At 43.2% G+C, this 24,690-nt stretch overlaps 1 protein-coding gene across 2 annotated transcripts in view; it reads left to right on the top strand.

Moving 5' to 3' along the window:
- The first annotated feature begins 245 nt into the window (after positions 1 to 245).
- Positions 246 to 24,690, top strand: part of LOC102081017 (mucin-5AC) — a 40,776-nt gene continuing 16,331 nt past the window's right edge. The window contains exons 1-3 of one of the 2 annotated variants that reach the window (XM_005456219.4): positions 246 to 906; positions 7,642 to 11,429; positions 15,225 to 15,296. In XM_005456219.4, the coding sequence (XP_005456276.1) occupies positions 8,470 to 11,429; positions 15,225 to 15,296 (3,032 nt within the window). In that variant the 5' untranslated portion in view covers positions 246 to 906; positions 7,642 to 8,469. Of the gene's footprint in view, positions 907 to 7,641; positions 11,430 to 15,221; positions 15,297 to 24,690 lie in introns of both variants that reach the window. The other variant, XM_005456218.4, reaches the window with a different exon arrangement.

Raw genomic sequence — 24,690 nt, forward strand, 5'->3', positions numbered from 1 at the left:
GTACCACCGCCCCCTTAAACAACCCCATGCTCTTCATTTCTACCCCCCGCTGACTGCTTCTTTTGCTTCTTTCGCTTCTTTCCTCCATGTCCCTTAGATCCGCCCCCTAGATCACTTTCCTTCCCTCTCTCCTCCCCTCTCCTCCCCTCGCTGTCTCCCTCTTCGCTCTCTGCAGCTGTACATACTCTGCTTTTTAATTAGACCGACTCACTAGCTCCACCTCCCCCTACCTCCTACTCTCCATCCCACACTCCTTCTCCCCCAGCCTCTCTTCGCCCCCCTCCCTCCTTTTGCTTACAAGGAGACAGGGGGCTTGCATGGCGACACGGAGAGGAGGTCATGATGAAGAGATGCAGAGAGAAAAGGCGAGAGAGCAAAAAAGGAGCAGGACGGGGAGAACTGAGAGGAGCATCTGAGACGATAACTGCCTGTTTGCTCACTCTTGCCTTCTTACTCCCCCTCCTGTCCTTTCACTTCCACTCACAGAACAAACGCTCAGACAACTAGGTAGGCACAGCGGAGCTGAGAGCTGTGAGGGATGGATAAAAGGGTTCCCACGTGAAAGGCATGAATCTACGAGAAAAGAGGAGGGTGAAATAGAGGAAGACACAACCAGAGAGGAGGAGGAGGAGAGAGAGAGAGAGAGAGAGAGAAAGAGGTGAGCTGGAGAGGAAAGGGAGACAAGAGAGGAGCAGATGGACTCTGCACAGAGGAAGGGGAACGGTGCGAAGCTCACTGAGCAGCAGTGACAGAGAGGTGGGAATTAAAAAAGAAAAAGCAAACATGAATGCCAGAGGGATGGAAGAATGGGAGGAAGCGACGTGAAGGAATAGCTTGGGAAGAGGGAGCGAGCACTTGTGGGAAGACAACACAGAAGGAAAGCAGGAAGAGAGAGAGAGAGATGAGGTATGTGTGACTCAGTTCTGTGTCCTGATGGAAGATAGTACAGCAATCTCATCAGCAGCCTTCTCGCAGCATCACCATAGAGATGGAGAGTGAGGCAAATCAGAGATGAGGCGAGATTTAAAAAGCAGTGTACAAGTGTCTGCGTTGATTGCGTGCAGTGGACGTTGGCAGCGAGGACATATTTGACTTATTGTTTTGTTTTGGCTCCCAACAGCCCACTGAATGGTCCTCGCATGCGTGCACACACGTGCCTGCATACATTTTGTTTACATACTCGGCAGATGTGTGTGTGTGTGCACATATTCAGCAGTGGGGGTGTGCCCGTGTTGATTTGTGTGTGTGTGTGTGTGTGTGTGAGAAATCTAGTGGTTTCGGGATTTTTGCTTTACTGCAGGTGTGGGAGTCATTTTCTGATATTGGGCAGCTTTATGAGAAGCTTTACAGAGTGAGAAGCTCAGATTGGTTTGTCGGTGGTGTGGCGTTGCAGATTCCAGCAGCGTGCTTTCATTGCACATTTGTCATGAGCAGGATTGTGTGTGTGTGTTTGTGTGTGTGCATGTGTGAGTGTTTGGAGCTATACACAGAAAGTTTAAAGAGGAAGCACTGAAAGAGGGAATTCCATTTGTATGGATCTGTGTGTGTGTTTATTTATGCGTGTGTGTGTGCTGCTCTGGCAACATGAGCATTTCATTCTGCAGAGTCCTCCCAGGAAAAGTGTGAAATTATTAATGCATTTCAATCATATTAACATGCTTCAGTAATCTTCTCACACATGTGAGAGTAGTTGTTTCTCATAGTTTGCACATGTGTTTGCATCCATCAGTGAAGCAATCTTGTCACTGGTGCGCATGAAACAATCCCAGCCGCACACGTACTCTTTCGCGCGGGCGCACACACACACACACACACCTCCACGTGCACACACACGTGCACGCGCCACGCGCAGGTGCAGATTCGTGCGCTCGCTTTTTCCTGTGTGAAGAAACGCTGTGCTGTTAATCCTGACTGTTGTCGCGCAAGTCTTCCCCCCTTGTTCTCTCCCTCCTTCTGCGCTGCACCACCGTATCGCTCCCTTTCATCTCATCTCTCATCTTTAAAGAGGTCAGATATTGCCGTCTCTCGGCTCTTCCGTCTAGCACTTTTTTTTTCTTTTAGCACACTGCTTTAAAAAAAAAGAGAATCTGTCATCTATCTGCGCCACTTCATTTTCTGTCTTTGCCCAGCAGAAGTTAACGTGTCCTTTTCTTTTATTCTTAATTTCATTTACGCACTTGGAGAATATGCCTATCTGCTGGCCAGGTGTTTCCACTGGACTGACAGCATGCTGGCTTCATAGGTAACACACTATGATGTACTCTTGGAACATTAGTTTGGACAGCGACGTTGCAGCCTGGCAGAGAGTAACCCCCCGAGGGGAGTGGACTGTGCTGCATACGTGTAGCATGCTGCTGTGCACTGGACATGTCCGTCTGACCACGAGTTATGTGGTGTTGCTGAATTCCCACAGAGACCTTGGGAACCTTGGAAATCTGTGGCACTGAGTGGCGAGGAGACGTGAACAGTAGGAGAAACAAACTGAAGCAGCCAGCGAAGCAAGACAATTGGGCTCGCAGAATGAGCACAAGGAAGAACAATGTTTACTCTGGCTTTCTTTCACAGACACCCAAACATTCTCAAATTTGCTCACAGTCGGCTAAGTATGCTTATCACCATCCACTGGCCTACATATAGGGATTTCATATTAGGCAGAGGATTTTGGTTAAAAGAGGACAGATGGAACAAATCATTTCTGGCACTCGCGCTCGGAAAGATAGAGGTAATCCAGCCATCCTTGAAGAAAGCTGGAACGAGTAGAGTGTCCTCTTTAGTAAGAAGCTGGTGAGAAACTTTGCGAGATAACATATCATGCATGTTTGAATGACTTTTTAAAGTCATGATAGCGGCAGGAGAAGCAAAAGTATTTGCCACCTGAGCTGTGCAGAGCATCACAGTAAAGCACTTAAAATCACCGTGGTACAGATCTGTCATTAAATACAATTTATATAATACACTATATTAAGAGTGTTCTGCACTGTAAGTCAAAATTTTTCCATTTCTGACACAAATTCAAAGACTTAGTGCTTCAAAACAAACCTGCTTTTCCAAATTAAGACATGAGGTGTGTGTGTGTGGTGGTATTATCAGGCCAGAATCTCATGGTTATGCCAAACAGTGTGAGGTGAATAATGATTGTTTTCTTGTCGCTTGGGAACAGCAGAAGCATGTAGTAAGCACAGCTTGGCCTTCGGGTCTGAAAAGCAAAGGCGATGCAAAAAGTGGCTTTAATTTTTTATAATGACCAGCAGGGGGAGACTCCTCTGGTTACAAAAAGCAGTGAGATTGTATAGAAATCTATATGAAAATAACTACAGTACGTTTCATCTGATTTGTGACTTTCATTAAACACTTTGTAACAAGAACGATCAAAGACTGCATACTCCTGATGAAGTGGAAAATCTCCAGTCTCTGCATCCAGAAGGCAAGCTCCATCTAGGCTAGTTTTTAAGTATTGTCTCGAAGATCAAGACAGCATTACCCATTTTCTCTTCCATCAGTCTAATATTTTTTGTGACGATATAGAGGGAACTTTTTGCCCAGAGATAAATAATTGTTTGTGCAAATCTGTCCATAACTCTTTTTAGACTGATCATTCTGAAAACAAACCAAACCAAGCACAAAACCTCCTTGATGGAGTTGCTTAGTTTAAGCCTTCTTCAGTACAGTAAAGAATGCTCACAATTAGAATAAACTGGAGGAAAAAGAAGGGTGTGTTTGTTGGACTGAAATGCTAGTGACCAGGTTTTCGTACTAACATTCTGAAACTTAAAATTTGACATTTTAACCATGGTCATCCAGGTTTTGGGGTTAGATATCGTGAGTAGGAGGTCAATTCGGACCAGCAAACCGAAAAGCACCATTAGCTCATATGGTAGTGATCATATGGTAAATAGATGATATAACAGGGTCTGCTTTCTCATTTAACTTTAAATTTCACCGTAGTTTATCAAATGAGCACCTTACTATATTAAGAAAGCTTTTACACTAGTCATTTAAACTGTAAACTATTTAGGAAAGTGTCTGCTGAGTTCGTAAATCAGATTGCAGCTGGAGGAGTCTCCCCCTGCAGGTCATTAGAAATAATGTAATTTTATGATAGAGTTTCGTTTGAGATTCGTAGAACAAGACACATGCAGCCATCAGCACCAGTAAACTGCGCAAGACCATCTTATTCATGCGTGGCGGTTAACATCCAGAGGCTAAAACTTCATTCTCAGCCACGGTGGATACCACTTGGGCAATAGCTTTATTTTATACAGCTTGATTATATAAAACTTCCTTTGCAGCTAGAGCTTGCTGAAACACAGCTTGCCAAGATTGAAGCTGGCCAAATTGGAATGCCAGTAGCCTACATAGTCATAATCAAACAAACCGGCATTTACATTTAGACCCTATTACATAAGTGTCTGACAGGAATGACAATGGCTGTGTTCACCGTGTTGCGTTGGATATCTAATGAATTAAGAATCATAATTTAATTTGTGTTTGTTTAATTTAATTTGCTGTTAAGCATGATCAGGCTCAAGACTTTCAGCGGTGAGAGGTAGCAGTAGTACCGTTTTCTGCTTTAAGTACCAGCACCGAGGACAATACTTTTACTTGCTTTACTTCACATACTCCCTTGCTTCTAATAATAATAATATGTTAAACCTATATATTCTACGCTGTTGATTTGCACATGCATGCACAAGTCTTTTTTTTTGCATTTGTAAACGCACTTGCTGGTTTTATTGTATTAGATAAAACTGAACATCCCTTTGTTTGTGAGATTGCTGAGCTGTACTACACTCAGTGCTTACCTAACAAAGTAGTCATCTGCAGGCAACTCCCAAGGAGCTGCTCTTGAATTGGAAATCTCTTTGGACAAGAACACAAACACCAAAACGGCTTATGCATTTTGCATCTCTTCTCTGAGCCGACCGTGGTGTAAATTTCTGTGACAAAGCACAGGTGTAACTCTTAACCTCCGTGTGCTTACAGGACCGATAGCTGATCATATAGCTTTTCTTAGTTCCTCTCCACTTCTCCCTTAAATGCCCTGACACGCTGATGCTCCTGATTTACCACTTCACTGAACCCTAACCATGACATTTCCTCTGCTGCCAGGGGTTGCTTCCTCCTGCTTTTGCCCCCCCCGCCTGTCTGTCTCCCTCCGCCTCTTCCTCCCTCCTACTTATTCCGATTCCTACTCCTCTTGCTTTGCTATGTGTCTCATAGCATCTCTAAATATATCCCAGCATGTCTACCTCCTCTCCTTCCTCTTCCTCTTTCTGCCTCCTCTTCATCGCAGTCCTCTCTGACAAATTTTAAGCGTGCCTAGACAATCTGATCTGACATGTCTTTACATAACAATCCAATCCATGACACCTCCCATCCCCTCTGCATACTTAGACCCAAAAGTGTGCTACTGGCATGGATACAGTTCTCAGTATCCTTGAAATCGTCAGAATGTTATTATATCTGTGGAACCAGTCTTGACTTCTTCTATTTTGAATGTTCAGATGCGTTTCTAAGAGTCACAACAGCTTAGCACGGGATGATCAGATGTGACCTTAGCATTTTCATGATGCACACACACACACACACACACACACACACACAGGAAAGAGAATAGGAGGTAATATAAACAGCAAAACCTTCTTGGAGACGTAAGCAGATAGCAAAGAGACTATAGTACATCCTAAACAATAACTGCTAAGAGTTATGACCCTTGCTAGCATTATGCCACTGCACACCTTCCACCTCTTCCCTGGTGATTTATCTCTTGTCTGCCAATAAAGCTCAACATGGAAATGTCACATGTGCAAAAGGGCTGCCCTCAGCCCTAGCAGTAAGCCCATGCAGCATTAAGAGGGGGCCTGGATTCATTAAACTGTCAGCGTAAATTTTGATCCGAGGGTAGTTTGCAGAGTGAGGGGGATGAACTGTGGAAAGCACTAGACAAAAAGAGGCAGCAGAAGAGATTGCTGCAAAGCATTCGGTAGACTGGGAAATAAAGATAGAAAGATAGAGCTGAGAGTAGGTAAAAAAAAAAAGAAGGGCCAGATGGGAGAAAGATGAAAGAAAGGTGTGCTCAGGGTGACACGTCTAGAATGAGTAAGGGTAATGGCCCTATGATACGTAGAGGGAAATCTGTCAGGGTGAAGGTTGAAAGGCTGCTTCGTGCAAGAAATGGGTAGACCAACGACCAGAGTGAAATTGGATATTAATGAAAAACACAGGAAGGGTGGAACCACAAATTTATCCAGGGAGAAGTGAGGAAAGGAGAAATCACCATCAAGGTCAAATGAACAGAAGCTTCTATGCTATAGATGAACCATAGCTTGTGTTTTTGAGCCTCCGTAGTGCACCGTCACCCACGCCCGCATCTGAAAAAATGTGTACCTCAACTCAGAGTCATTTGCTTTTTCCGGATGATTCACAGTTAAGCGGCTCATCTGTATACATGGCGGCGATAAGAAAGTAAAATGAGAAGGAATCCCGCGGTTTGTTTCTAAATCCATTAATATATCACAGTGCGCATGGTTGATATTTCCCCTCAAGGCTCTATCTGCTGTGACTTTAATCATAATTAATCCAAATAACCATGTTTTTAAAGGGGTTGACGGGAGGGGGGAGGGGGGACAGTTGTGACAAAGATCCTCCTCTTCAGTGGAAAGAAAAGAGAGGAAAGCGAGGAAAACAGTGGATGTAAATAAAAGTGGCAGCCCCTCGGGTATCTCTCCCTAAATAACCTGGGAGCTGTGAAGGAGTCACTAATTACCCCTCCCACAGAAGATGGGAGGGTGGGTGGGGTGAGGGGAACAGAGTAACAGCCAGTCACACTCGCACAACAGAATTAGCCCGAGCCTGTCAGTGTCAGAGGCTATCACGAGGAGATAACGAGGAACAGATCCATAGATCGTGTAAGGCAAATGACAGCATCACGCCCGGCTGCCTGTTTCGCAGACAGGAAATGAAGTGATATATACTGCATGTATCAAGGCCATAGATCGTCAAAAACAGAGCACGGAATCGGGGTGACGAGAACATACTACTAACTGCAGCATGGCGGACAGACTGTCACAAAATGACCAGATGAATCAGAGAGGATGTCACCATGGCAGATCATCAAGAACTGATAACAGGGCAACAGACTGTAAAACATGGAGGAAAAAGAGAAATCCAAGGAATATGACAACAGTCATACTGTGTGCCCATGAGCAGGAGTGATACTCAATGCAAAAATTATTGCTGCCACTAAAACACGGCTACTTTTAACAATACTGAGAGGAAAGAGCATAAAAAAGGAATAAAACATTATACACCCCCCTTGGCCAGTGTGAATAGGCCTTAATTACAATCTCTTTTCACTTGTTTTCAGTTTATATTTCTCCACTGCTGATGATACACCGAACCTGTTTTTCTCTCTCTTTTCCAACCTCCATCCTTTCAGCACTTTTTCTGAATTCATGTCTCCGTTTCCCATTCTGTGTTGACCCCCGCTCTCATGCATTTCAAAATAGCTGCCTATCTTACATCTTCTTCATTATCCGGAGGAACGAGCACATTGTGTTTCGATGGAAACTGAAGCACAATAATATGGAAACAATTACAGTCTCTTATTCGTCTCTCTCTTTATCTTTCTCCTCTCTTTAGGAACTCATGCTGCCTTCGACCATGAGAGAATGAGTCACGGAGAGAAGAGCTGAGAAAAGAAAGAAGCAGAGAGAGAAAAAGAAAGAGAGAAAAAAAAAAATTAAAAAAGGAAGCAGAAGAGACCAAAAAAAAAAGTTAAAAAAGACCAGATCATTATGGGAACGCAGTCAAGCCAATCCCGTACTTTGGCCATCCAATCTCCTGAGGGCCCAGGGGACAAAGCAGGTGGAGAAGGAGAGGCTGCCAAGTAGACCAGCCAATGTGATGGACAGACAAAGGATAGGCTGCATTCCCTTCCTCTCCACTTATCTGCAGGTAACCTCCCTGGCCTCTGCAAGAGTTCTTCTTGCTGGAATGTTAAAGAGAAATGTGAATAAGAGGCAAAAAATAAGTGTACAACTTCAGAAGACATGAAACAGCATGGACATTTTAAAGAATATTTGATGCTGCATATATTTATTTTTATATAAGATTTTAAAGGGAAGTTTAAGACAAGTTTTCTCACAGATATCTATACTATACCTTGAATTGGGAAAATGGTAATCGATCTTTTCTTGAGGACAATCTTATTTGCAAAGGAAGTCCTTGGTGTACAGATGAGCTGAGCAGCTAAATGCAATACTGTATAGAGACTGCTACATCTACAGCATTTTCTGGGATGAAAGTGAAACGTAGTCAGTCAATCGTATAGATCTCTCACTGTTACACTGAATATATAGTAATGGAGAGATCGCTTTCCTTGTTGACACACTAACACAAGAGATTCTCCACAACAGCAACCTGCCTTCACAGTGTGTGGATGTTGTGGGAGCGAGAGAGGCTGGAGAAATGGTGAGCAAAGAGCCTGACCACTTGCTCACAGGCCAGACCAATGGCAAGAGCAGCTTGGCAGACAAGTTACCTGGGACAATGACCGTGCGCTCTGTGCTTCTCAATCGAGACTCCCCCGATATTGAAAGTCGCCTCAAGCGGCGCCGCAACCGCACCCACCAGGTCCGCTTCAAAGACCTGGAAGATGGTAGCAGCAGCAGTGGCAACAGTGGAACAGGGGAAAACAATAGCCATCAGAAGCCTGCCAAAGACTGTGACAGTCCACATCCTCTTCGCAAACACAGCAGCAGGTCCCCCCTGCCATGGACTGACAGGGATAGGCCACAGACCAAGGATCTACCTGGCCAAACCTCTGTGGTTGGGGCTGTGCGTGGTGACATGGCGAGCACTATAGAGGTGGTGGCTGCCTTTTTAGCTCGAGCGCCTCCTCATCCATTGACACCTGGTCCTACACGTCGAACCTGGGCACCACCACAGGCTAACTCTCTAACCTTGCCAATGACACGCAGGCCCAGCACAAGCACCAGCACAGCCATTCAGACCTCCCCATGCCTGAAAAAGCCCCAATCTCTCTCTTCCTCCCACACTCGTAGCCACAGCCTTGGGGACTCAGTTGGGGTGGATGGGGATGACGAACATGACTCTCAAGACGAGTTCCTTACTCACAACCATGTGTTGTTACCTGCGTCCAAAGATCAGAACGGTCCTCCTGGCCCAGGGGAGCGAACTGTGGTGGAACGAAGGTCTAAAGTATCAAGGACAGAAATGAAGTCTGCTGTAAAAACCTCAAGGCACAGCTGCCCTCCTTCAGTCCTTCAAAATGCTGAGCCATACCACTGTTCCTCTGTATCCTGCCGAGATGGACCCAAACGTCAGGGAAGCAGTACTCCCTCAGCGGTCAGGAGGAGAAAGCGTCTAAACAGGACAACGAGTGATCCCGGAAAGGAAGTGCACTACTGCACCACTCCCACACAGACTGAAAGTCCCAGTCCATCCCCACCCCCTTCAAATGCCAAACTCTGTACCACTCAAGTTCAGACTGAGAGCCCATCCCCTCCTTTAAGTTCAAAGTACTGCACCGCCCAGAGTCAAACTGAAAATCACCATTCTCCACCTTCAAGTGAGGAACAACGCACAACCCAAATTCAGACCACCAGTACCAATCCAACCCTACCTCTGAATGCTGAACAGTGTACCGCTCAAATACAAACAAGCTCTCCCAGTCACTCTTCTCCTGATTGTAAACTTTCCACTACACAGACACAAACTAAAAGCCCGTTTGCTTCCCCACCTTTAATACCATCACCCAGCTCAGTGCAAACTCTGTGCAAGCCTATATCCCCAACAGTGACTCCAGACCCTCCTACTACCCAAACAACTACTGTGCCTTATTGTACATCTCCCCCACCTACAAGTGCACCAATACAAACCCCTGAGCACTGCACAAAGCTACTTTGTACTTCTCCAGCCAAGTTAGTTTCCACGACCCCACCTCCTCCCAAAGCACTTTCCATTCCTTACTCCACTTCTGTACCTACTGTTACCCAACTCCCAGTCCCCTATTACACTGTTGTGTCCCCACCAACAACACCCAGCACAGCCGCGGTCTGCTCCAGTGCTTCTTCAGCTGCATCGCCATGCCCCACCCAAAACTGCACCCCCCTTATGTCAAACATGGTGACATCCCCTCAGTTAACCCGCTCCACCCCTTCCCCAACTATAACACCCATTATAACTCCTGCTGATCTCACCAAACATCCAACCCCTGCCCCAAATGTAATACATCAACCACCATCAGCAGCATCAAATACTACATCTTCATCAAATGTAACTCCCTGTACATTTGTTACTCAAACTGCCATATCTTGCACATCCATATCATATTACACAACTACACATGCAGTTGGTCCCCATGCACCTCACTTGAATCCAACTGCACCTTCTTATGCCACAGTCATTCAAACTGTCTCTCATTGCAACATCCCATGTCAAACTTTGCAAAATACCTCTTCTGCTTGCACAGGCATAACCCCTTATTCCTCCCCCGTCCCAAAACTGAAATCTTGCACTTCCCCGCCTCCGCTTGTGAAAACCTATGCGTCCACTCTTGCAAATGTTCAACAATGTGCAACACCAACTAAAGCCATTCCTCTGTACTCTTCCACATTTCGTGCTGCACCACCATACACCCCCCCTTCTCAGACCCCGTACAATGCTCAGGATAAGAGGGGCATTCGACTTCCACCTCCTCCTCCACCGCCTCCACCATACACACCACGAAAAAAGGGAAATGATCCGCCAGGTCCTGCAGTCCGAACACCCATGCTCAGGGCAGACAGCAAGGTCAGCAACAAAGATAAAGATAGAGAGAAGGAAAAAAAGGAGGATATAAAAGACTCACCAAAGCTCTGTGAGAGAGCCAGCTCTCTGAAGCACAGAGCTCAAACTCCGCCAGTTGCTGTGATGAAGGGAGAGAAGCAGTCCTCCTCCTCCTCCTCCTCTCCTGCCAAGGCCTGTTTTAAGCCCAGCTGTCTTAGCTCAGCCCAGGCTCAGCTTGGGGCGCTACACAAAATGCTCTGCTCAGGAGCCAACGTCAGGCCGAACACCCCCAACAGCCAACACGCTCTCCCTCCAAATCAGCAGGGATGCTCTGGATCCAGGGGCTGCTCTGCTTCTGGGGGGCGGCCTACAGCTGGGCCCCTGACTGCCACCCAGGCTGATACTCTGAGACAGGTCCAGGAAATTCTGGGAGGGTTGGTGTCTGGGGCCAGGTGTAAATTGGACCCATCCAGGGTCACAGAAAAGCTCTTGAGTCCCAATGGCCCCCTGCATGATATTCGTAGCTTGCAGACTCAACTTCACAGCCTGGAGGGGGTCCTGGAGACCAGCCAGAACACCATTAAGGTCCTGCTGGATGTCATTCAAGACCTTGAGAAGAAGGAAGCTGAGAGAGATGGGTGAGGCTATATTTAATTTCAGTGAGACAATTTACATAATGAAAAAGTGAACCTGTTTTGAATGTTATCAGACCATTAAATGACTGTTATCAGTTGTAATCACCCACAGACCACGCGTGCGCTGCTGTACCCACTAGTAAGCCAGGAGGTTCAGTATCATTCTTTCTGATCACTGGTTGACAGAAAGTGATTTAGTTTATGATAGCCATAATAACACATATAAACTCTCCAGTGTATGTTTCACCCTGGTAAGACAGAAAATTGAGACTTCTAAATTGTGATTATTATGAACAAGTCTGTTTAAAGTGAAACTATGATCTTTAAGTGCTTCACTTGAGACTTTAGTACCTTTGGGGCATTACTATAACATAACCAAACAACAAGTGAACAATAAACTTCGTATCAACAGAAATAGAAAACAAGGAGAAAACACAAGTCTCATATGCACCTGGGTTCATCTGATTTATAAAGCAATAATGTACTACTAAGCATATTTGTTGATGATCTACTGGCTGTATTTTTTGTCACAATAACAACTGATAATTGACATTTTACAGTTTCTCTCAAACATAGAAAAAACACTATAGTCAGCCTGCAAAAGACTATAACTTGACCGTAACCTTTCAGAATAGGCTTTTGTCTCAATGAATAAGTTACTCCTGCCAAAAAATGACAAGCTCATTTGACACCGTGTAAACCAGAGTCATTAGAATGTTTCTGTATTTGGTCGAAATAACTCTACAAGTGAATTACTCATCTTCCAATATCCCTAAAAAGTTTTGTTCTACATGTTTCTATTGACAGTGAATAACTATATTGCACTCGGCTTATTTTCCTGATGATAACTGAGTGCTGTTGTGTATCAAAGTGAATTCAGATGATTTATCATGCAGTGTTTATTGCATACTTTGTAGAGCAAAAGTACACATACATTAGCATGTAATGTGATGAATAAAAATTTCCTGCAATTATCATACAACATAGTAAATTACAGTAAACAGACCGTAAAATGTAAACATAATTGCAAAGACGCCCCCCCCCCCCCCCCCCCCCCCCCCCCACCACCACATAGATTATCATCAGCACATAGCGTGGAAACAAGACACAGTTTTCTAGTATTCTACATCAATAAACAGAGCTGGAATCACTGGACATCCTGTTACTCTGTTGGCCACAGATTCTCAGCCACCTCACACCTAATGTGCTCGCTTTCAGTGTAATAGAGAAAGAACCACTGTATGCTGCATCCGTCCTCTGCACTCTCCCGCATCTTCTTATATTCATGGCAGGCTGCCTACCCTATAAAATGAGGTAGTTCTTCAGTGTTAACAAACTGTTGTAACTCTGTTGCACTCAAGCTCTATAAAATATGTACATACACCTGGATCACCAGATTTTGGTTTTCTGGGTGACTATTCTTCATTTAATGACATACATAATAAAGTGCAAAACTATTTAAACAACATAAACAAGTCCTCTTTTAATTACAAAGACATGCCAAGGTTGTTAGTTTTTTTGCTTAAATGTCCTAAAAGAAAATTAGCAAATGCTAAATGACAGACGATAACTCTCTTTGATGTGCATACATTTAAAGCTGAAGGTTTTCAGATATTGTTTTTGACAGTTTTGACTGTTATTGAACAATTGAGCCAAAGTAACTGGGAACAACCGTACTCTAAAAATATGCAATACACATGCATGCGCAGATCTTACATGACAGCAGGGTCAGCACATTTTGATGGTTTGATGGACTGTTCCGCAAGTAGAGACATTATCTATTTTAACAACAAATGAACTGTAGACCATTATGCTTAGTCATTTGCCTAAATGTGCCCAAATATTTGCAAATGGTATAAAGACTTAGCAATGTTCTTTCTGTAGTGCAGAAGAACAGAAAAGTTCTCAAGTGAAAGCTAATTCCTGCATACTGACTCCAGACCTTTGTAATCAGCAATGTTTTTAATGATTGTCACCCTTTTGACAATTGCAAATGACATAATAACATTCTTACTGCTGCTGCCTTCTGAACAAGTGCTTGAAGGCTTCTGGTTAGCCCTGGGCTAACCTAAATGTGGGATTTTGCAAAGGCTAGCTTAGACTCATGAGTCATGGCCTTTGGTCTAAGCTAGCTCATTTCCTGAGCTTGCTTTGGCTGTTGGCCTTTTTAAAAAATCACACAGTCTGGAATTTAATTCTAGAAATTTCACACACTAGGGAAGATGGCCCCGGATCACACTATTGTTCTTTGGCACCACATGCCCAAGGTGGTTTCCAAAGGTAGTGTTAACAGTAGTGTGAAAGGTGCTGCTGCCTGGGGTTAAATCAAGAGCCTCAAAAGGGCTTGTTTGGTTTTAAAAAATAGTGTGAAAGCCCTGGGCTAAAAGAGGAGCTATCCCACAACTGAAGCTGTAAATGTGAAATGACTGCAACCCTTGGGCTAGTGGAACTGTAAACCCAAGGCTACCAGAGCCTTGCAGCACATTTCCAAGCACAGTGTGAGAAGCCATCTGTTAATTTTTAACAGTCAATCGCTCAGCCTTTATTAAATTTAGAAAGATGGATAGATGGATAGATATCAAAGCCAGACATAACAGCGCTTTGCACTAATAGACTGTCTCTTCTCTCATGGAACGGAGCAGACAAGTGGGTTGTTGTAGGCAGATTATTCTTCACCAAAAAGGGAATATCCACAGCCCAGCAGTAATAACTTTCCAGCATCGTGTGCTCTGAATATTACAGATAGATGGTTGTTGTGCCTAAGCTTTGCTGTGATGAAGCTCCTCTATTTATAGCCAATCCCCCTACTGCACACAGTGTCAATACAAAGCTCTGTGGACAGAACACAATATAAATTTGGTTAGAGTGAAAAAGGCAAAAGCTAAAACAGCAGGTTGAGCGACAGAAAGAGGAAAACGCAACACCAGATTGAGCACAGCAGACAAGAAAGCATGGGAGCATCTGTAGTTATTTTTACGACGTCTCATGTCAGTCAGGCAAGTGTCAGCTCTCAATATGCTGAGGAACTGATCTCATGTCAGACCACGGGGAGGCTTATGGGAGTTTCGGCGCACCTATTCCGCAACGGCTTGTTCCTCATGCATGTATGCAGCAGGCAGGAGAGATTGTCATCAAGTGGTTTCAGATGCTCCATGCCTCTTTAGTGTAAACCCGTTTGCCATTCTCATCAAGTCTTTAATTAATCTGCTTCCTACATTATAAGCTGCTTAGTAATTTCTTCTGCCTTATCATTCCAAAATAGTACGTTTGCGGGGGGGACGCGGAAAAAAAAAATCATGGATACACAGGAATGGATGCGTGTCTGTGAATCCATGGAAAGACTTGACTGACGTCTGAGCAGCGTAATCCAAATCACAGTGTTAACACTAATGCCAGCCCTTTGAAGACATCTGAACATGTGACCGAACAGCCTACTGTCTCATAAAGTGACACATCTCGCATGTTCCAGTATTTAAATTCAGTCTCGGCCTTGTGCACGCAGACTTGACTTCTACCTCATAAGCATTATTTTATGCCTGGAGTGATATAGTGACTCATGGTTTACGTAACCGACCGAGCCCGTTAGAAGGGGTATCGTTCATTAAAAAATGATCAGGGGTGATTTCAGGGAGGAGATTGGTTTATATTCAGGACTTCGTGTGCCAAAGATTTGACTCAGCGAGGGAAAACCGATAACCTCAATATGTCTTTGTGGGCTCGCACAAACACACAAACACAAAAGCATTCCTCTTTTCTTTTTTTCCCCTGATATGTCATCTCTGTGCTTCTCAACAGAAGACATTCCTACAGAACCGGACAGGACATTGAGAACTGTGGGACCTGCAGGGACTGCGCGTGCATCATCTACAGGTACGTGGATGTACGCATGTGTGAAATCTGACTGTTTATTGCTTGCATCACACGTGAGCACCGAGCGCACAGAGCTTGTGTCGGTGCACAGTTATGTGCATCACGCTGTCACTTTGAGTCACGTCAGATTTTGGAAGTTCAGTTTTATGGCTTGGTAGGATTGCCATTCTGCTCTGTGTGACAGCACGGCCGGATATAAAGCACTCTGAGTATGGCCACTCATTGCATAGACACCGCTGCCGGTTTTGATCACTGAACGCATTTACAAGAGCTGCATTAATCGCAATCATTCTCCTGCTCCTCCTCTAATTTAATAGGCTAAACAAGAAACACAGACTTAAGTCATGCACCCGTGTTCAAACTCTTTTTTTCTCCCACTTCCCGTTTTGCTCCTCTCATTTTTCAACTCTCATCATCTCTCTTTTAGACACTCAGACACTCACACACACATAGAGTGACTCCAGAATCATTCTGCTCTGAGATTTGAATTAAAATCAGTCAATTAACAAACAGGATTTCACACTTTGTGAGAGGGTGAAAAAAAGAAAAGTGGGGATTGTGACAAAATTGAAATCCATGTCTCCTGCTTGTACATGTCAAAAACTGTGGGGGAGGGGAGGGGGTCCTTCAGAGAGGAGACAAGAAGAGAAATGAAACCCGTGATAGGATAGGAGGGGTGACAAGAGTGCTTGCATGCTTGGATGTAATTTGATTATAGCGGGATTAAAGCAGTACTCTGATTATTAAAACTTTCATTTAAACACCTCGGAAGGGGGCTAGGAAATTATTTCATAAATCTGTGAACGGATAACTCAATTAAGGAGACAAGATTCATCATCAGTCTTTTTAATTGTGGTCTGGAGCCGTGAAAAGTGACATGCGTTCACCTCAGACTGATTACTTCCAGTGATTCGATTCCGTGCCCACTCGCTCGTTTGTTATTTATTATTTTTGCACCACTAATAAGGTGTTTCCTGTAGCTGCGACGTATCCTCGACCTTAACTCCATTATCAAGCAAATGGCATTATAACTGAAGCTTAGTTACTGTAAACCACATAAATGATTCAATCAAACTATTATCCTAATCTGATTGTGTTCAGTAATTTATTTATACTGTGTGTGGAGAGCCCCACCGTCAAAACACATGGAAAAGACAGTGGGGGCAACACTTGAGGACGAGAAAGCAAAAAAGAAAAGAAAAAACAGAGAGATCTAAGAGAAAAGATCTGAGATTTAAAAATGAAAGAAGAAAAGAGGGAGAAGAGGCCCATAAGAAAAGTGATTGAGTTGGAACCTAAACTGGGGTTCATCTTGAAATATTGCCACATTACTCCTCAGGAACGTCTGAAGCAGCGACGCTTCCTAATGTTAAAGCAAAAAAAAAGAAAGAAGAGAGATTCTAAAGTTATCACTCTGGGATGTTCTTCGCAGTTTTTTTTTTTCTCTCGGGTTGCAGTTCTGAAATATTTGACTTAATACTGCGACCTGCCGATGACATCGCAAGCCTCGGTTTTATGGTCAGATGAGGACTTATCAGTCAATCTGCGAGTCGACATGTTTCTCTCATGTGTGACAAGAGGATTTTCCTGCCTTGAAAGGGGGGGAGGAGATTCTCTTTTCTCCGCGGCTCAAGTAGAGCCGAGTTTAGAAAAAGAGAACTTGGCAGCAATAAAGAAGAAGGTGAAGATAAAGCATAGCCTGAAAAAGTGAGTGATGGAAAAGCCCTGAAATCTGACAAGGCAGATTTCATCAATTAAGAAGCTTCTTGGAATCTTAGTCTTCGAAGAAAAGCCCAGCTCAGCACGCCGCACTCTGTCAATCTAGTTGAAAAGCTGAGACGGGAGTTTATTCAGAAAAATAAATTCCATTTCAGAATTTTCGTGCAAGACTATTTGTCATTGACAAGTCAGCCACAACAAATTTTAGCCGAGTAACGTGACCGAGATTCATTTCATAGCGAAATATATTTTCAAAGCGAAATAAAGAGTATTTATTTTCACGGATCAGATAAGTACTTGTATAAAAAGGGTCGCAATAAGCTCACAAGTCAATACCGTTCAAATCAAACCATTGTTTTGGTTTGTTGGCCGGCAGCTCGTACATGTTCCTCAGGCATGTGGTGCTGGTGCTTAGCCTTTGATAAAAGTGGCTGCATGCTTGCCACATCAAAAAGGAGCCAGCTGAGGTGGTTTGGGATGGATGGATGGATGGATGGATGGATGGCTGGATGGCTGGATGGACAGGCCACACGTTTGGGTCCAAAGTTCAAACTACTGACCTCAGTGGCTCTGCAAGGGTCTAAGGCAAGAAACTACACAAATCCAGATTTTTCCCCTGATGATTTTCTTCCTCCAGTAATGACCCCCAGCCTCCACTGCATAATGCAGTGTAATGTTCAGGTTTCAAACCTGCTAAAATGCGACTAGATTATTAAAAGGCAGAGAGGCAGAGCTGGTGCCAGCGCTGGCAGGGCAGCGGCAGAAAAGAGGAATTTTCTGCATTTTTGATTCACTGCACTCTGTGCTGTTTTTAGTTTTTTTGGCTGTATCACACAGCTGTTTCTGGTAGGGACACAAGCTGAAACCATAGTATTTTTTTGTGTTAATGCACATAGATTTCATCTACATTTAATCTGATTTTTCTTCCATTGCAGTTTTAAGGAAAGGTTTTGAGTTAAATCGTATACCTGGCGCTCGCTGAGCAAAACTGAGTTGAAAGATACAGTTCTTTATTTGTCCTGAGTGATCCTGATATCCCATTAACAATAATCATCAGTGTTTGGCTTACAGCTTGCAGGTGGAAAGAGTTAATGCAACGATACATTCTAGTAGAGAGTCTGCAGTTTTCAAACACAGCAATTACGCTTTTGATCCTGTGTAGTAAGTGTTTTTTCTCCTGATTGCCTCAAAGGTCGAGAAAATCCATATTATTCTTTTCAGACTTTGCTTTTGTGACCAGGACAATGACATTTTTAAATTTAATTACTGGTTACCAAAGGGCAGTTTGAGGCGTAATCAATCAGAAATAACAAAGAACAAAAAAACCCCAAAACACCCAACTTATTGTCTAGGAAAAAGTTATGTTACGTAATGATATGTGTGAGAGTGGGATTGTAAAATTTGGAAAAACAAAGGACAAAATCTAACCCTCACTTTAATGCAGGCACCAAGCTGGATATGATAAGCATCTCTTTAAAAAAAAAAATAAACACCTAACAACATCATGAATATGTTAAGCACAAAGTTGTTATGATACATGTGTATTTGAGCATGCCTTTGTGTGTTTGCGCACAGGGCTTTGTTCTCTAGTTTCTCAGGACATCTTTCGGGGCAGAGCTTATATAAAAATGCTAATGACACTTTAAGCATGCAAATGTAGATACTAGTGGCTACAGAGAGTAACACTCTGAGCATTTTGTACCCAAACATGGTTCATAAACAAGCACTTCATTTGTTCTGCCTTTTTTTTTTAAGGTCTCATTTTACAGGACGAATAATGCATGATGTATCTGATGCTATTTATCCAGCACCAGTGGCACATTAACTGCATATTAAAATGTGAATTCGATTGTGTGGCCACGCAGGAGTGTTAATTAGTGAGTGCGTTTGTGATTTTTTTCCCCCCTTCTCTCCCTGTTATTCCTTTTGCTAATGGCGAATGTGCTGTATGAAATGAAGTAGGGAGGTCTAACAAGGAGCTGTTGTGCTTAATCCCCGTGGAGTGTACGGAGACAGCAGCCTAATCAGATCTGTACTCTGCTGCTTTATCTCTGCAACTGCTCTGTCTATTGCTCGATCACGCGTTTCGCTGGAGGAGCTTGATGGGCCGCGACTCTGAGACGGATTAATGACTCCGTGGACGATATGTTTTCATCTGAACTATGAGTCTACTAAAGTTTGTTCTTTTTTTCCCCTTTCTTTAAAACAAAGCCGTCGTCGCCTTCAGTGAACACCAGATAATTGAGGAAAAAAGGAGTGCTGAGGAAGCATTTGTGCCTTTCTCGCTTTCCTTTCCGCTGACTTTTATCCACGGAGATGTCACTCGTGTTTGTTGCCAGTCTTGTGCTGTGGCCTCGTTCCACGCTCATATTGTTTTCTCTCCATTGCTCTCATTTACAGCCTAGTCAGACTCTTTAAACATTTGTCAATGAGTCGCTGTTCACATCAGTGATATGCATATGCATGCCCAGGCGCAGTGGTGACAGAGGATTTCTTTTGCGTGTCTCGTAAGAATCGGGCTGTAGACTGATCCATCGGGATGATTTGAGATGAACATTTTGTGACAGCGCCTACAGTAAGAGTTCTTCGCTCCCCAATCCCACCACACACCGACCGTGAATCAGCGCTTCCTGACGCACAGCTCCACTGGCACAACATTGCACGACAGATATTCGCACGCTGTCCCTCGATTGTGATAGACCCCAGAGAGAGCCGGCTGAGAATAAGAGAGTCTGGAGACTGGGCGTGGGAGATGAATTGTGGATGACTCTTGATGCATCTCAATTTCTCCTTTTTTTTTAAATTTTGGCAAGTGTCCCATTCCTTCTTCTTTTACTTCTTCTTCTTTTTTTCCCCTGCACAAATGCCTAACTCTTGTGTGCAGTGAAAATATTAATCCACATCAAGAATTCATCACAACGGCTTTAAAAGATTTTAAAAAGTAATAATAGTGCCGGGGGAGACTCGGAGTCATCTCTTTGTTGGCTCGATATGGGTGGAAGATGATTGCCAGAGACGCTTGTCCAGTGGATTTCTGTGATGGAGCAGCTCTGCATGCCTTGCATGATTAAACATGCAGCACAATGCAAGCTGAGTTTCAGACAGAATTAATTGATTGAGAGAACAAATTGATTGGGTTTAAAAAAATATATAAACAGCATGTGGCTTTTTTGTGATTCTGTCAAGCTGTGCAGGCCTGAACAAGGGAATAAAGAGAAGTACACTAAAGTGAAGAACCTAGTAAGAAAATTCATATTGTCTTTGCAGTAACTCAAGAGAGTGTTAAGAGTTGTGGGCTGTGTTGCATAGAGGCCTCATTCATACTACTCTTGGCCTCTGTAATATGCTTCTGTCTCCTTCCCTATCGCCAGAGTGCCACTTCACAGCTCGGCTTCACGTTTCTTTCCACCGCCTTTGAATCACCTTCTCATCTGGCCCAGAAGGGCGTAGCAGTCCAATTCAAATATTCTCCACATGTTCCTAACTGTGGCCCATAGCTACCGACAGCTTCCCATTGTCCTGCTTTTATCCAGAGGAATATGCTATTTTACAGGCATCAGAAAGAGGCGCCTTTTCCCGCAGATTGGTTGTGTCACTTCCTCTGCTCTGCCCCCACTTCTCCGTTTTTTTCCCCCTCTGCCTTGAATATAAATACATTTCACACCTAAATGGGGATGAGGTGAAGTGGTGCAAACTGGCAACTCTGGATTGGGCATAGCAGCAGCAGGAAGGAAGGATGAGAGGAACGTCAGAGAGGTGTTTAGTGGGAACAATTGCTACTTACAGCACTGGATTCCCTTCAATAGATAAATGAACCATGACCCCAACATGTTTCTATGCACACTTTACTGAGGCAAATCAACAATTGCACTATACATGCGGTATGCAAATCAGTGGACACTTGTCCGAAAAAATCTGCACCCCGATGTGCACATATTTAACAGAGCTCTCCTTGAAACACAGTGATGTGTGAACTAATTATAGATGAACTTCTTATGTTCACGTACACAAGGATATGTCTGAACCTGTATGTAGCCTCCAGCCTTTCATTAAACATTGACAATTCTCTTCCATTATCATAACAGGGAGTGAGAAGACCTGACTGAATAGAATATAAAATGAATTCTCGGGGGGGAAAAATACAGAGGTGAAGAAAGAGGAGGAGGAGAAGAGTGCATCTGTATTTGAAGAAGCAATGAAGCAAAGCGGGGAGGAAGATGAAACACAAAACCTACTTTTACGTTTTATGAAACATAAACCATACAAAGTATAAATTATTGACAGAGGGACCTGAGTGTGTTTGTGTAAAAGAGAGTGAGCAGACGTCGTCCAGACTTGACTGTCACATACAGCGTCAGTCTCACAAATCAAGCAAACTCCATCTGTTCCACCATTAATCTGATTTGCTTCTACATTGCAAGACCGAGTCTGCAATCATTTAAGTGAATGGTCCTTATTTTGAGGGGTTCCTCCACATCATCTGTGAGGCAGCAGTGACAGTTTCGAGAGCAATGTAGTACTAGTACTGTGATTTGTGACCTCAAAGACGGTGTAAAGAACCCTCCACTGAGACTGAGCTTCCTCTGCTGATGCTAACATGCCTGTGATAGTAGGCTCTGCAATACTGTCCTAAATGTAAAAAACTGTAAAGCTTCGTAGCAGGTTTCTGCTTGTTTTTTCTTCTTTACTGTTTATTTTGTTTTATGGCCCACAATTTTAACATTCTGGTGTAATGTCAAAGCATTGTCTACAACTGCAGCACACACCTTTTTTTTCATTTTTCAGAAAAAAAGCTCTACGACCCAGTGAATACCTGCTTATTCATCACCAAACAGCAGGCAGATGTAATTAAGGTCCATCCACTTATCTAGCAATTTGCTTGTCACCCCTGGGCACTAGTTGATATTTCAGATTCCACTTGCGTAGCTCACCCTCTAATATATTTTATATCCCATCATATGTGAGTCAGTGACATCCTTTGACCCTATATGTGTCACTTCCATCACACTAAATAAAATTTCCTTTATTACCAACTAATTTTGCAGCGTCAGATGTTATTCTACCTTTCATTATTTCAAGAAGATGAATCACATTCAGTGTAATTTTGCGTGTAAAAGACCATTTAGCTGATAGACATAGACAAGTAGTAAACAGCTTCTGAACCAGTGAGTGTGAATATTGCCCAGTCATGTCTTAGAAAACAGGATTTATCGGGACCAGTGAAAATTATGAAACACTATCGATGCAAGCCTTGCATGTCAAACGGTGTTCTGTTTCTCTCATTGCGTGTTTTCCACCATCTTTTAAATTACTGCCATCTTGTGGCCACAGTTGGCTATTGTCTCTGGAAGCAGGCTTAACTCTGCTTTAATGCAATTCCTCTGGAATCTAGAATTTGCCAGTTTTATGGATATGTCCATGTCCTTTTAAAAAAGGCTGGAGTTGGGCGAGCCGGAAGGCCAGCAGCTTTTTATTCTGATTATTTACGCATGAACATTGTAGTTAACTTGAGAATCTGATGTGATACTTTTATGCTACACAAACTGCCGCTGACTCTACTTTCACTCGTCTGTTACCATATCTGTGTTGTATGGAAACAATAGCAAGTAAAGTAGGAGGATCAATCAGACACATTTTCTCTCACTAACCATGTTTCTGCTTAGGCCTGATATGGCATTCAAACTTTATGTTGCAAATACAAAAATAAACAGAATAGCTCTTAGACATGATATATTCAAAAATAATTTAGTTACCAGTCAAAACGATTTTAACTGAATCCTGAGGCTAAAGCTGTCAATATCCAGTATCCAGATATATCCAGATCTAAACTGCCTATCACTGAGCTTGGATTTGCTTTTATGGATATCTTTTACATCCAGATTATGGGCACTCCATGGGAAATTGATCCAAACATACAAGCATGAATTCTTTACTCTACAACCTAAGCAAATGGGGGGAAAAACTAGAGAGAGAAACAGAGAGAGACATGTAAATGGAAAGTGATAGAAAGACAACAAAAATCTGATACCTGGTGTACTGCGAATGTAACTGGATATGAGAGGTTTTTGTCTCTCTAAAGAAAGATTTGTCAGAGTCTTGACAGTGACCTTTTGCTAACAACCCCATCAGAGCTTTAAGACCTGTGTTGATGTAGGGGCATGTGTGTGCACATGCGCACCTCTTCCCCCCGTGGATGAGCCTGATAATGGAGAAGTGGTGTGTGTGAAATGTGTAAAGGGCAAGGCAGGCAGTTCTTCTGCAGTAATCCATCTTTACTTCAGGGCTGAGCCGTGGATCAACAGGCATCTCGCGGGGGAGAGGGAGAAAACACACTGTAGGCATCAATCTCATTCATATGAATCTACACAGTCGAAATGTTCAGCCAGCTGGAGTACGAGATTTTCACAGTGAGAAAACAAGAAAATAGATATGAAGAGCATTATTGTCTCTACATACTTATTTTTTATCTTGAACTGCTGACAGCACTACAGCTAGGTCAGAAAAGGCACCGTGGTATGTGACGTGTTCATAGTGCATACATTGAAAACATGTTTGTCCCAGACCATTCAGAGGAGATGTGAAACCATAAAATTGTTTTATGTCCTTACAAATGTGTATCCATCCACTCATGAGTTTGTTTGTGTGTGGAAATGACAAATATAAACCTGGGTGTGAAACAGAAGAGTGAGAGACACACCAAGAAAAGCAGGAGAGCGAGAACCCTTGTTCATGCTGTTTGGCAATAATCACATACCGAACTTGTGCCAACAGTGAGTGCCAGATGGTGCCCATCACCATTGTGCCATGTCTTTGAAACAGGGAGGAGAGAGGAAGATCAAGAGTGGCATGTGGAACAGGGAAGCTCTGCCTAATGTGGATGATGTGTCATATAAATAATAATCAGGCTAGAATCTCACCCACAGCTAAATTAGATCCCTAAAGCTCATCCACTAGCGCCCACTCTCAATCTTCTCCCTGCTTTGGCACTGTGCCTCTGTCATTATCAGAGATGATCAATAGATGCGATATTAAATGCTAAACGCCAACTCTGGAATTATTTTTTCCATTGCTCTAATAGTATTCATGGGGACCACTTTATTTTGGGTGATATAAGTGGTAACTGTCTGCTTGATTTAGGATAATAAATCAGTGTATAATGCTTTATAGGCCCATTATAGTGTTGTTTTTGAGTTGGCAATTTGTATGAAATCCCTTTGGTTGGTGTTTCACTTCCAACATAAACTCTGGGGGATGATAGAAATTAAACATCAGTAGATCGTGATCTCCATTCTCATTACAGACAAATATGTTTATACTTCTCCTAAACATCCACTCTGGAAGACAAGATGAAAAAAAAATGCTATAGAGCCGATTTTTATTAAAGTAACACTACAGCTTCACCATTTTGATCAGCCTTACTTCATGCAAAATCAACTGGCATATTCTACCAGCCAATTCTGTTAGTGCAACAATCCTTCAACCCAGTATCACAACAAAACGTGTAATAGACACGCTGGTTCATTTCACACTTTGCCTCTCTAAAACATGAAATGGATACACATGCAGAAGTTGCATTAGTGCATGCAATTGGTGCAATGCCAGCAGGGTAAATCTCTTGCTGGTAATCTCCCTGCATTACCAGCAGAGGGAGATGATATATTTAAAGCCACAAAGT

This window comes from Oreochromis niloticus, linkage group LG7, assembly GCF_001858045.2.
Source record: "Oreochromis niloticus isolate F11D_XX linkage group LG7, O_niloticus_UMD_NMBU, whole genome shotgun sequence".
NCBI classification, from domain to species: domain Eukaryota; kingdom Metazoa; phylum Chordata; class Actinopteri; order Cichliformes; family Cichlidae; genus Oreochromis; species Oreochromis niloticus.